Genomic DNA, 11,937 nt, shown 5'->3' with positions numbered 1-11,937 from the left:
GAACAGAGGTCTAGGAAGGCAGAGGCCGAAGGGTTTGAAGCAGGCAGAGTTCGCCATGGAACAGGCCCACGTTAAGGCCCGGGAGGAGAGCGAACTAAGCCCACTGGGTGGGGGGAAGGCTGCTGCCCCCACACGGGCAGTGACCTGGGCCTTAGAGCGCTATTAGTGCTGGTGTTTTGGCCCCTGAGTCATGATGGGTTTTGCTCCTTGTCATGGGTGTGTGCAGAGCCTGTGGCTGAGCAGGGAGCGGTTGTGGGGGTCACTCCCCCATCTGGGAAGCAGTGGTCAGACCCACCGTGCACAAGTGCCCGTGATCTCTGCCTGTGGGGCAGGGAGGCCTGGAGCCATGTATCAGGGCTTAAAAGGCAAGCAGCCACTTGCTAGCATTTAGCAAGATGCTTCGTGTCTGAGCCGAGGTTTCCTTGTCCAGAACGCCGTGGGCTTCGAGAGCCTTCAGTGCACCCATCGGCGCCCCTGCCACACTGGCAGGCCCACAGGGTCTGGAGCACGCGAGCCCCGGGTGGCAGGCCACGCCCCCTTGCTCTTGGCATGCGAGCGTGGGCCAGCCTGAGCACCCTGCTTTTCAGTGCGGCTTCATGGGCCAGTTTGTTCGTTTTGAAGAACTGGGGTACAGGCGTCGTGAGAGCATTCACCAGAGAGAGAGTGGGGAGCAGAACAGGCAGATCAATAAAGTACACCACTGAGGGGAGCAGCGGGGAGACAGGAGAGGTCTGTTGCGCCCTGTGGTCACCTCCGGGGCGGGGATCAAATTGGCAGTGAGGGGGTTGCAGCTTCAGTGCTGCGTCCTGACCTGTTGCTCCCCCAGAGAGGGCATGGGCTAGCTTTGTATCCACAAGTTCTTGGTGTATTCTGGTATTTACAAGTGTTTTTAAAAATTTTTTTTTATTTTATAACAGTTTATTTTTACATCATTTTGTACATTTTTTTTCTTTTAAAAAATTGTACATTTTTTTTCCATTTTCACCGAGTCACCCGTGTGCCATCACCATAATCCCATGCACTTCCCTCCCCACCCCCCCCTTTTTGATCCCGTTCCCCACTCCACCCCCGCAAAATGTCTCTGGTATATGGTTGTTCATTATTTTTGTTATTTTCTCGCCTGGTCCATTACTCCTGCTATGAGTGAAACCATCTGGTATTTTTCTTTTCTCTTTCTGGCTTATCTCACTAAGCATGATCTTTTCAAGCTCCATCCAAGTTGCTGCAAAAGACATGTATTTCTCTTTTTTGGTTGCTGAGTAATATTCCATTGTATATAGATGTACCACATCTTTTTTTTTTTTTTAAAGATTTATTTATTTATTCATACAGAACTGGGATACAGACCAGAGATGCTGAGGGTGAGAGGATTCACCAGGGACAGAGTGGGGAGCAGAACAGGCAGATCGACGAAGTACACTGCTGAGGGGGCAGCGGGCGGGTCAGGAAAGGTCTGCCACACCATGTGGATCTCCTCGGGGCAGGCGGGCATCGAACTCATGCGGAAGTGGCTTAGGCTTCTTAGTGCTGTGCTTTAACCCGCTGCGCCACCAGGAAGGGCCTGTACCACATCTTTTTAATCCAGTCATCTACTTTTGGGCATTTGGGCTGTTTCCATGTCTTTCCAATTGTGAATAAAGTAGCGATAAACATGGGGGTGCAGGTATCTTTTTCAATCAGTGTTTTTGTGTCTTTTGGGTAGATACCTAGGAGTGGGATTGCTGGGTCATAGGGAAGCTCCATGTGTAGCAGTTTGAGGAACCTCCAAACAGTTTTCCATAGTGGTTGTACTGGTTTGCATTCCCACCAGCAGTGCAGGAGAGTTCCTTTTTCTCCACATCCTCGCCAACATTTGTTGTTGCTAGTTGTTTGAAGATGTGCCATTCTCACTGGGTTGAGGTGGTATCTCATTGTGGTTTTAATTTGCATCTCCCTTATGACGAATGATGTTGAACATTTTTTCATGTTTGTTGGCCATCTGCATTTCCTCTTTGGAGAAGTGTCTTTTTAGCTCTTCTGCCCATTTTTTGATGGCGTTGTTTAACAAGTGTTTTAAAATTTTAACACTCATTCTTTGAGTATAAGTAATGAAAGTGGGCAGAAAATAAGTGGTTAGTGTGTGTTTTGGGGAGTTTCTGGGGGGTTTGAACGTGGACCCAACTAACCCGCCTCCCACATGGCGCCTTGACACACACTCTGCATTTGCTGTTCCTTGGCGTAAGTGGTGGGTCTGAGTTGGGGCTGTGGGCACTCGCAAGGCTTCAGTTCCGGGTCATGTCTCGGCTTGGGCTTGTCCTGCAGATTGTGGATTTCCTGAAGAAGCAGCGTGACTTCGTAGACCTCGTCATAAAGCACATAGGAACCTCGGCCATCATGGACTTGCTGCTCAGGCTCCTGACGTGCATCGAGCCGCCCCAGCCCAGGCAAGACGTGCTGAATGTGAGTAGACCTGTTGGGGGTCGGGGGGGAGACCCACAGTGGCTCCAGCACAGGGAGAGGCTCCGCGGGTGCGGCGCTGCCTCTCTGTTCACGGGGTGGCACCCTAAAGGGCTCTTGGCCCTGTGGCTGCTTTTCTGTGGGAGCAGGGCGATAGAGCGGGGTGAGGCTCTCTCGATGTCCGCTGGCTGGCGGAGAGCAGGAGACAGGAGGCAGAGGTCTAGCTGTGCTCTGAGGTGCTTTGTGGGGAGGCAGGGATTGTTCTCACAAGATTTGCAAAGGTATCAGGAGACTGAAGTTTACTGCCCAGAGGGATGGGTTTAAAGCCCCGAGGCCTGGCTGTTTCAGGAGCGTGTGCCTCTGGGAGAGCGGCCTGGGGTGGAAGGTGGGGCGTGGGCAGGGAGCCCAGGACCTGAAGGGGCGGCCTCTCACCTCGACGCCTTGTCCTCTGTCTTCCCTTCTCCGGTTCCTGTGCCGCCTTCCTCCAGAAGCACCTGCCCAGGTGTTCCGCCTTCATAGTCACCCCTGTCTGAATTTGCTCATTTCTCTAGAAATGAGTTTTGTGGGAAACAGCCCCTTTAATAAAAGACACCTGAGGGGCCGCAAGGCAGGCGTGCCAGGAGGCCTGCTGGGTGCCCAGTGACCTTCTGGGCGCCTGTGAGAAGGGCCTAATAGGACACCGGCCCATGGGGTGGTTTTTGTGGGTGTGATTCTTTTCACAGCAGGGGTTCAGATTAGTGGGGGTGGGGAGTAGGCACCTTCACAGAGGCAAGTATTTAGCCCCCTGTGGCTAAATACTTTCCAAGCTGAATATTAGGCCTGTTTCTGAGCGTCTGGATAGCTGTGTCTGGAGGGATATGGTTGCACAGACCCCAGGGAAGGCAGGTCCGCCTGCGTGTCTCCCTTTGACCTCAGGGCCCACCGCGGGAGCATTTTGCCAGAGCGAATTTGGAAAGTGGCTTCTCAGTAGCTGTGGAGGAGACAGGATTCAGCAGTGCCTTTCCTGCCTCCCTGCCTCCACCTCAGGGATTCCCACTGCTGCATGAGGCCATCGCTACTCCAAGTGTGGTGCTAGGTGTCACGAGCCCCAGCCCTGCCCCGCTCAGTCAGTCTCGCCGGGTGCAGAGCGACCCGGTCCATCCTCGCTGCAGTGGCCCTTGTCTTTGACAAGCTGACTTGCTGAGGGCCAGGAGAAGGCATTAGGGCTTCTCTCTGTGCATGATTTAGCAAACTGCTGGATTTCCACGCCCTCCACGCCCCGCCCCGCCCCACCCCACCCCACCCTAGTGTCCACATGTCTTTGGGATTTTTGGGGTTGGGGGGAGGTAAGTGCCCTGTTATGATGGCATCTGCCCCAGGGGGGCTGTGTTGCGTTCACTGACCCTCACCCCTGCAGTGTCCACAGCCTTGCTGCCTGCGAGATAAAGGAGTGCCAGTCCTGTCGTGGGGATAGCCCCTGCCCAAGTGGGCCAGGCACGTGGGCCCTGGGTGGCTTCAGTTTTAGGATCTAAAAGTTTATCATGTTTTTTTTTAGCACATGCAATATTAAATATTGCTTTTCTCTCCCATCTTTCTGAAGCTCTCTGACAGAAAATGCATAAATCCCACCCTACTTTCACTCCCTTAATAGCCAGTATAGACTAAACTGAGAGGGCTTTCCATGCAGGCGTGGCCATTTGGGAGTGGGTGGGGATGCTGGGTACTGCTGGGCAGATGTATTTGTTGCCTCATTCTTGGGGGCTAGTGGTCAGAGTGCAGGAACCCATAGTCATCCACTTACTTGCACTGCACTGGGCTGGACAGGAGCCGCTCAGCGATGACCCCCTCTCTATTGTCTTACAGTGGTTAAATGAGGAGAAAATCATCCAGAGGCTTGTGGAGATAGTTCATCCATCACAAGAAGAAGATGTAAGTTCTCTGTGTGACTGTAAACTTGATTTAAAGAAAACAACTGGTTGAGCAAGGCCATAGCCACGCAGACGCGAGCAAGCGGGCCATGTTCTCGGCGTCAAAAGTTTTCTAAACACCGGGGGCTGAAGCGAGCACTACATTTTGCTGGGGCCTGAAAGTTCCCAGAATGTGGAACTGCAGACCCTGGCTCTAGCCCTGGGGTTTCCTGCTGCATCGCCTCCCTTTGTTAGAAACCTCCTCCGTGCACACTTCTTTTTCTTCTAGACCCATCTTTAGCCCAGCGGCGAGACCACACAGGCGCGTTTCCCGTTGGGTGGCACGGCGGGCCTGGGTCCCTGCCGCCCTGTCTGCGGGGCTGGGCTCCTGGCGGCTGTGCTTCCGGCCGAGCACTTGTGCTCTGGCGGGTGCACTAATGGCTGTTGGGGTGAAGCTGCTTTGGAGCTTGCAGGTTGAACTCTGGGAGGGGTGCCCGCTGGGCGGCCAGGATTGGGCGGGGGCCAGAGTGACACTGTCTCTCCGCTTCTCCAGCTGCTGCCTGCAGAAGCCCGTCCAGCCGCTGCTGCTGGGGCCCGCAGCATTGCACTTAGGCGGGGGGCTGGCTTCAGGGAATGGCGGAGGGTGTCACGTGACCTGGGCGCCGCCTCTGTGCCTCTGGGCAGTGGAGCACCAGCGCGCAGGACGATAGAGCACATTTTCTAAGGGGGCACGTCTGTCTCCTGCTTTGGTCCATTCAGAGGCTTTGGCACCTGGCTTCAGTTTACTTGCTAGGTGCTGAAGGGCCCGTTGATAGCCCTTCATTCCCCTAGCGACAGGGTCTTCATGCCCCGCGTTGGCTGCCACTGCTGAGAGCCAGGCTACGATGGGCTGCGCGCTGCCAGCCCTGCGCCGGGGCATAGGGACCCCGCTCAGAAGGAGCCTTCCGGCCGGGTTGGGAAGAAGCCCCAGCACATTTCTGGCGCCCCGGCCAGGGCTGCGGGGCTGGGAGAACGGTGTCTGGAGCCTGGTCTGCCTGCACACGGGCAGTCGCCCGCAGTAGGAGAAAGCGCTGGAGCGGCCTGTGTCGGCCCCTGCAGCGTGTTCTGCTGAAGACAAAGCTTTGGGGCACCAGCGCCCGCCCTGGTGTCGGGCCCTTTGGTGCTGTCCTGCGTTACGTGCTGACGCAAGAGAGACAACCCCACATGAGGATGCGCGTGGCCCTGCCCCAGCCCGCAGGCTTCCAGAGTCTTGGGTGCAGTTGTCAGGCTGCAACATCCTTGTGTGTTCGTCCCGGATGGGCCACTCAGTGCCCGTGGCCCAGGAGACACCGGGCCTGTGGCCCAGAGCTTTCCCCGAGGGAGTCGCCGCACCCGGGGAGCACCTCGGCGGTGGGCCTCGGCGGTTGTCCCTCAGGCTGAGGCCCCGGGTTTCTTTCCTTGCTGGCAGCAGTGTGTACTTGGGGCTACAGTCAGAGTCCAACAAGGAGTGTCGTGGGTCACGGCTGCCCGCACAGCTAACTGCCGCCAGCAGCCCCGCGGGCCAGCTCTGGAGCCTGGCAGGGCAAGACTCCACCTCCCCGGTGTCTCCTTTGCATTCAGCTTTTACTCACTGCAGCTTGTGGCCAGATTTAACTTGTGTTCTCAAGCAGCTTCCTCCCCAGCTTGTAATTGTACATTTAATTTCTGATGTGTGCTGCAGTTAAACTTGTACTTTTTTTCTTTAGCGGCACTCAAATGCCTCGCAGTCACTTTGTGAAATTGTGCGCCTGAGCAGAGACCAGATGTTACAAATTCAGAACAGTACGGAGCCAGACCCCCTGCTTGCCACTCTAGAAAAGTATGTTTAAACTCTGTTCTTTTTCCATGTTGATGCTCTTTGATGTGTCTCCCCTGTGAGTGGTTGGTAAGTGTTTCGTGGGCACGTCCCTGGAGCCCCTGTGGGTGGCGGAGGTTGGAGCCCCAGCACCGGTGTGCCCGGCGGAGACGTGCCCGTAAGATGCAAGCAGGGCCTGCGCGGGGGTGTAGAGCTGCCTAGCCCTGGCGGCCGGGTGCTTGAGAGTTGCGCGGGAGGGGTCTCGGCCCGGGGGTACTGACTTGGTTCAGTTAGGGTGCGCGGTTTTCCCGCCAGAAGCTCTTGGGTTCTCCCCCTTGGCAGCCAAGTAGGTGATGAGAGCCAGTGCGGTGCGAAGGGCCCTCAGCTTGCACGTGTCCTTCCTTTGTGCTGCCTCTGCCCTTGGCTTCTAGAGAGGCCTGGGGATAGCCGCCGTCTCGTGTAGTAGAGGACAGCTTGGGGGAGGTGTGCTCTTTGGAACGGGTGGTGGCCCGCCTGCGCGACTGGTCTTCGTAGATGCCCGCATGTTCAGAGTGCATCTGTTGTCAAGCTTGGGCGCGGTGGGCCTGTGTCCACGCAGCCGAAGGTTATTTTAATCAAGAGAAATCAGGCGCTTCCCCACTGTGGGTGAATAATTGTAAAGAGAGCGAACAGTAAGTGTGACTGGCCCCCTGGCTCCGTTTACTGCTGCTGTTCTCTGAAATAGCAAAATTGAAGAGAGTGTCAATTCTGAATAAAAGGTCATTTTTCCCGTCTGATCTCTTTGGCATCCTGGCCACTCCTGTGGCTGTGGCCACAGGACACGTCCATGCGTTGCAATAGTCATAGGGCGTAGGACTGGGCTGGTGACCTGCCCTGGGCAGGCTCGAGCCAGCACTAGCCAGAGCAACTCAATGAAGGCACACAGAATCTGATGTTCTGGTAGTCGTGGTAAAGTTTAAGGAAAAAAAGAATCTGGGTAAAACTTAGGTTCACACTACTTTTATCTATTTAACAGTGTTTTAATATACGCTTATTTTTATTTTTTAAAATAATATAATTCATTTTCCATCATTTTGTGCCTTTTCCATCTCAGCTGTCATCCCCGTGGGCTTCCCATCACCAGATCACCCTGTGCCGTCACCACAGTCCAGTGCACGTCCCTCCCCCCACTGTTTTGATTCCAGCCCCCACTCCACCCCCGTAAAATGTCTCTGGCATATGGCTGTTCATTATTATTTTCTCGCCTGGTCCGTTATATTCCTGCCATGAGTGAAACCATCCGGTATTTTTCCTTTTCTTTCTGGCTTATGTCACGCAGCACGATCCCTTCCAGCCCCATCCATGTTGTTGCAAAGAGCATGAGGTGTTTTGGGTTTTTTTTTTTTTGGTTGCTGAATAATATTCCATTGTGAATATACGCTTATTTTCCAAAGCTACTAGGTGGGTGCTCTGCATTCTTTGTATGAAGCTGTGCAAATCCAGCCTGTGTCTTACCCTCTGGGCAGGCCTGTTCAGGCTAGTTACGTGTGGGTGCTCCATTGCCACACGTGCAGGAGCATTCTGGCACCAAGCTGCCCCGTGCCAGACCGTGCCTGCCCCCAGCCCTCCGCAGCCAGACTAGTGCGGTATTGCAGACGGGCAGCAGACCAGTGAATGTCTCGGGTCGTAGATTTGCTGCACGAGGGCTCCGTGGTGGTGCCAGCTGACCCACCCACATTGCAGGAGAGGCCACCTGAGAGAGCCTCCCTCTGAAAGGACGGGCCAGCCTTGCCCAAGCAGACCGCGCCCACATGGGGTGCTCGCCTTGGGGAGAGCACATAGGCCCGAGGCTGCCCCGTAGTGGGTGTCACCTGCCATACAGCCTCCGCACCTGTGTGTCGCTGCATAATACTCAGTGCTTGCCTCTGATGAGTCCTGTGTGTCATGATGCCGTAACGTCCAGCCGGCTGCTTGGCTGTGTGGTGCACAGGCAGATGGCCTGCAGCCTGCGGGCTGGGTGCCAGGTGCGCAGAAACGCCATGCGTGTGGGTGTGGTCAGCGCAGGCCAGCACTTCGGGAGAAGTCTGCGGTGAGCTAAGGTTAAGAGGGAAGTCCAGGTAGGCAGGCTCAGAGAGGGCGCGCCGCGTGAGAGCTTGCGGGCGTCAGCGGAAGGTGTTTAACTCGGTGACTGGGAATGTGAAATTCAGAAACTCTGTCAGGAACAGTCGTGCTCGGGGCTTGGCCTGGGCAGCGCTTAATGCTTGACGTTGACGAGCTTCGCGTAAGTGGGAGTTTGATCCCAGTCGAGCCAGCTTGTTTTATATCAAAGTGAATCTTTACTCTGGCTGCTCACATAAAACACAAAAGCAAACGGAAGTGAGCCGCTGGCTGGAAGGTGGGGGCAGAGGCCTGGCCTTTAACGACCCCAGTCCCGGGGTTGCTGATGCACATGAGACAGGTCCTTTTTTTTTTTTTTTAAATGTTTTCCTCTTGCATAGAAATAAACACCTGTTACTCAAACAGCGTAAGTGCAGTCCCATGCTCCTGTTTGAAGAGCTCAGTCCTTCAGGTGCTGATTTCTTCTGTGTTCGGTGATATTTGTGTCTTTTGCTAAGACTTCAGCTTGTGGACCAGCTACCACGATGAGTCTGACCGGCACCTCTCGCTGGTGGTCGTCCGCCTGCCGGCAGATGCCGCCTGGGCACAGCCGACTTTGATTTGGTGCCACTGACATCTAGTGGGATTCCCATCCGGCCCTTGGGGCACCACCGTGGTGGGGCGACATGCTCACGGAGAGGCGGGGTGGCGGGGCAGGCGGCCTCTGCAGTGGCACCGTTGATTCTGTAGACTGCTATGTGTGGGGTGACCTGACCGCCCTGGAGTGTCCCCATCAGCAGTTTGAGCGGCCAGCTGGGGGGGGGGCGTTCTGCCTTCGGGCCCTCTGGTGCTGGTCAGAGACCTCTGCATCTCCGTCTCACCCGCTGCCTCGGCCTGAGACCTGAGCTCTAAGCCTGGGCAGCTGGTGCCTGCCACGGCGCTGCACTGTTAGAGAGACTGCACCTCTTAATCGTGGGATTAAGATTAAGATTAATTTTCGTGGGATCGGAAAATTACTCAGATGCTGAGAAATTGGGTTTTCCTCAACGTCAAAGCACAGGCCCACCCCTCTATTTTATTGGCACTGTGACTTGCTGGGTGGGGCCGCCTGGGTCAGGTGCCCTGCAATGGGCCTCGCTGCTATGATTCTAATCATTTAGTTGTAGAGTAAAATGCAACCAGTGTTCTTTCAGGGGTTTTAGATCCGTTAATTATGTATCAGTGCCTTTGTGGGAAAATGGGGATGGGTCCTAGTTAGCCTTTTTGAACAGTTCCCCTCCCGTTGTGGGGGTAAAGGGTTCTGAATCTTTTTACCGTGCCCCCTGCACCTGCCACTCCTGCCACTGTGAGGTGACATCTAGCCTGGCAGCATTGACTGGCTCAGTAAGATTGGCAGAGGCAGACTGGGCCCAGCGTATATTTGGGGGAGTTCTGTTTATGATCGGCATCACTTGCTGACTTTAATAGATGTTAGTAAAACACAAACATGTCCACGTACAGTGACTGCTTGTGTAATGCTTGTCGTGTCGCGCTCTCTGAAGTTGTCACTGGTAAATGACTTTTACAATCAGCATTTGACTGTTGATTTTTTTCCCTAGGCAAGAAATTATAGAGCAGCTGCTATCAAATATCTTCCATAAGGAAAGAAATGAGTCGGCCATAGTCAGTGCCATCCAGATACTGCTGACATTGCTCGAGACACGGCGGCCCACGTAAGCTCCCTTTATCTTGCATAACACTCTTGTTTCAGTCAGGTTTCTTTAAAAGCCGAGTGAGGTGGTTGGTTGATAAGCCACCACAGGATGCCCTGTGCCCAGGTGGACCGCAGTGCACGCGTTTCCCACCCCACCCTCCCCAGCCGGCCTCTAGGCCTCCGTGCCAGGCAGGAGGCTCGGGCTCGGGAGGCAGCGGGAGGGGAGGCTAGCTACCGGAGGGGAACTGGGCAGACAGCCCTAGGCGTGACGGTACGAAGAAACTTGACGTGGCCTTGAGGTCTTGCGCGCACGGAAGGCAGTCACAGCACCCAGCTCGGCTGCCGACAGGATAGCTTTAAGCCCCACAGTAAGATCTGGGGAAGATTTCTCGTCCTTCCCAGACACAAATACTGTCTGCATCGGTTTCTGCTACCCTGTATAAGATGTTCAGTGTTCAACCAAAATTTACAGGAGAAAAAGAACAACCCGAATCAAATCTCAGAGAGCAAACGCAATCACGCAGACTGGATTTTAAGTGTCGAAACTGTGTGACAGGAAATTTAAAATAACTCAGATTAGTATATTAAGGCTTGTGAGAAAAGCAGACAGCATATGAACAGGTGGAGTGTGTTAGCAGTGAGATGGAAGATCGTATGGAATGCCAGAAATGAGAACACAGCAGAGATTCGCTTCTGGCCCCTGTGTAACTTCGACGTCGTTCAGGAAGACTCGGCAGAGGACATCAGAATTACGCTGAGAGATGAAGAGTCAGCGCAAAAGCTGGTCGGTGTGGAGCTGTGAGGCCCAGAGTTAAAGACATGCCCTAGGAGTGAGTCCAGCTGGTACCCAGCTCTTGGCCTCTGCTGCCTGCCTCCATCCATGGAACCAGGACTCGGTGGAGGAACGCCTGGTTCTGTGATGGGCCAGTAGCAGAGGGTGAGTGGGCTCAGTGCAGTGCAGGCTGTCAGCAGGTCCTCTGCTCTGATCAGGTGCAGCTCCAGAGGGACACAGGGCCAACTGCAAGAAGTGCTGTTGACCAGAACTAGAATAACTCGCACCGTAAAATAGAGCAGTAGTGTGACTTACCTCTGCATACGAACGGCCCCAGGTCCGTGCTGCTACTAAACAAGGGGCTAGGCAGGAAGCTGGGGGAGGAGGCGCCTCTCCTTGCGATATTCCAGGCCGTTGGTGACCTCCTCACGGCAGGCAGGCCGAACTCCCTGTTCTCTGAGTGTAGCCCGGGCAGTGTGTCTTATTCCAGAGAGTACAGTATGGAAAGAAAAAAAAAAGAGTAACTAAGCCTGGAATGGCTTCTTGGTAAAATCTACTGAAGATGGGGCAGCTCGGTCAGAGGATAGCTGGAAGGTAGTTTTTGGAGGCCAGCAGTACCTGGAATTAGACAAAAGTATCCCGGGAAAGAAAACTGCTTCCTGAGACGCCACAGACGCTTCAATGCAAGATTCTTCTAGAAAATATTAGTGACTAACTCCAACAATATGTTGAAAGGGTAACGTGTCACGTCAGGTTGAGTTCACTTCGGAGCGGCAGACTGACGCGTCCTTCAGAAACCAGTCATGGCAGTGGCCCAGACGCAGAGTGGTAACAGTGCTCGCTGCAGGCCGTCGGGGCTGGGGAAGGCTGTGGCTTGGCCTTGGGTAGCTCCTCCTGAGTGTGGCTGGCAGTGGGCTCCTTGTTACCCGGAAGGGCTGAAAATTCTAGCCACACATACGTACGTGGTCGTTTGTAGCAGCTTCATCTGTCCTTGCCAAGACCCTGGGAGTGGCTGCGCAGCCCTTGGGGGGAGTTGACAAAGCCGGCGGACCCAGACAGTGGGCATGCTCAGCCCTGAACGGCCTGCGCTGCCCGGCCGTGGCGGGACGTGAACAACCTAAATGCCTGTTGCTATGGGAGAGCCGCCAGTCTGACATGACTGCACAGTGTATTGTTCCAGGTCTGGGGCATCCTGGGAAAGGCAAACTGAAGAGTGAAAAAGCTGACTAGTTGCTGGGGCTGGTGCAGGAGGGGTGGTGAA

At 54.7% G+C, this 11,937-nt stretch overlaps 1 protein-coding gene across 8 annotated transcripts in view; it reads left to right on the top strand.

Moving 5' to 3' along the window:
• PPP6R3 (protein phosphatase 6, regulatory subunit 3) overlaps positions 1–11,937 on the top strand; it is a 97,377-nt gene that overhangs the window by 47,469 nt on the left and 37,971 nt on the right. For all 8 annotated transcript variants that reach the window (XR_001145468.1, XM_012725402.1, XM_004682561.2 and 5 more), the window contains exons 5-8: positions 2,302–2,439; positions 4,279–4,344; positions 6,047–6,159; positions 9,810–9,923. Coding sequence is in view for 7 of the 8 variants with exons in the window: in XM_012725402.1 (XP_012580856.1) it covers positions 2,302–2,439; positions 4,279–4,344; positions 6,047–6,159; positions 9,810–9,923 (431 nt within the window). In the remaining variant the exon portion in view is untranslated. The remainder of the gene's footprint in view (positions 1–2,301; positions 2,440–4,278; positions 4,345–6,046; positions 6,160–9,809; positions 9,924–11,937) is intronic.

The sequence above is a fragment of the Condylura cristata genome, unplaced genomic scaffold (assembly GCF_000260355.1).
Source record: "Condylura cristata isolate star-nosed mole 26May11 unplaced genomic scaffold, ConCri1.0 scaffold00015, whole genome shotgun sequence".
Lineage (NCBI taxonomy): Eukaryota > Metazoa > Chordata > Mammalia > Eulipotyphla > Talpidae > Condylura > Condylura cristata.
Note: the sequence above shows the minus strand (reverse complement) of the source record. Positions and strands in the feature narration are given on the sequence as shown.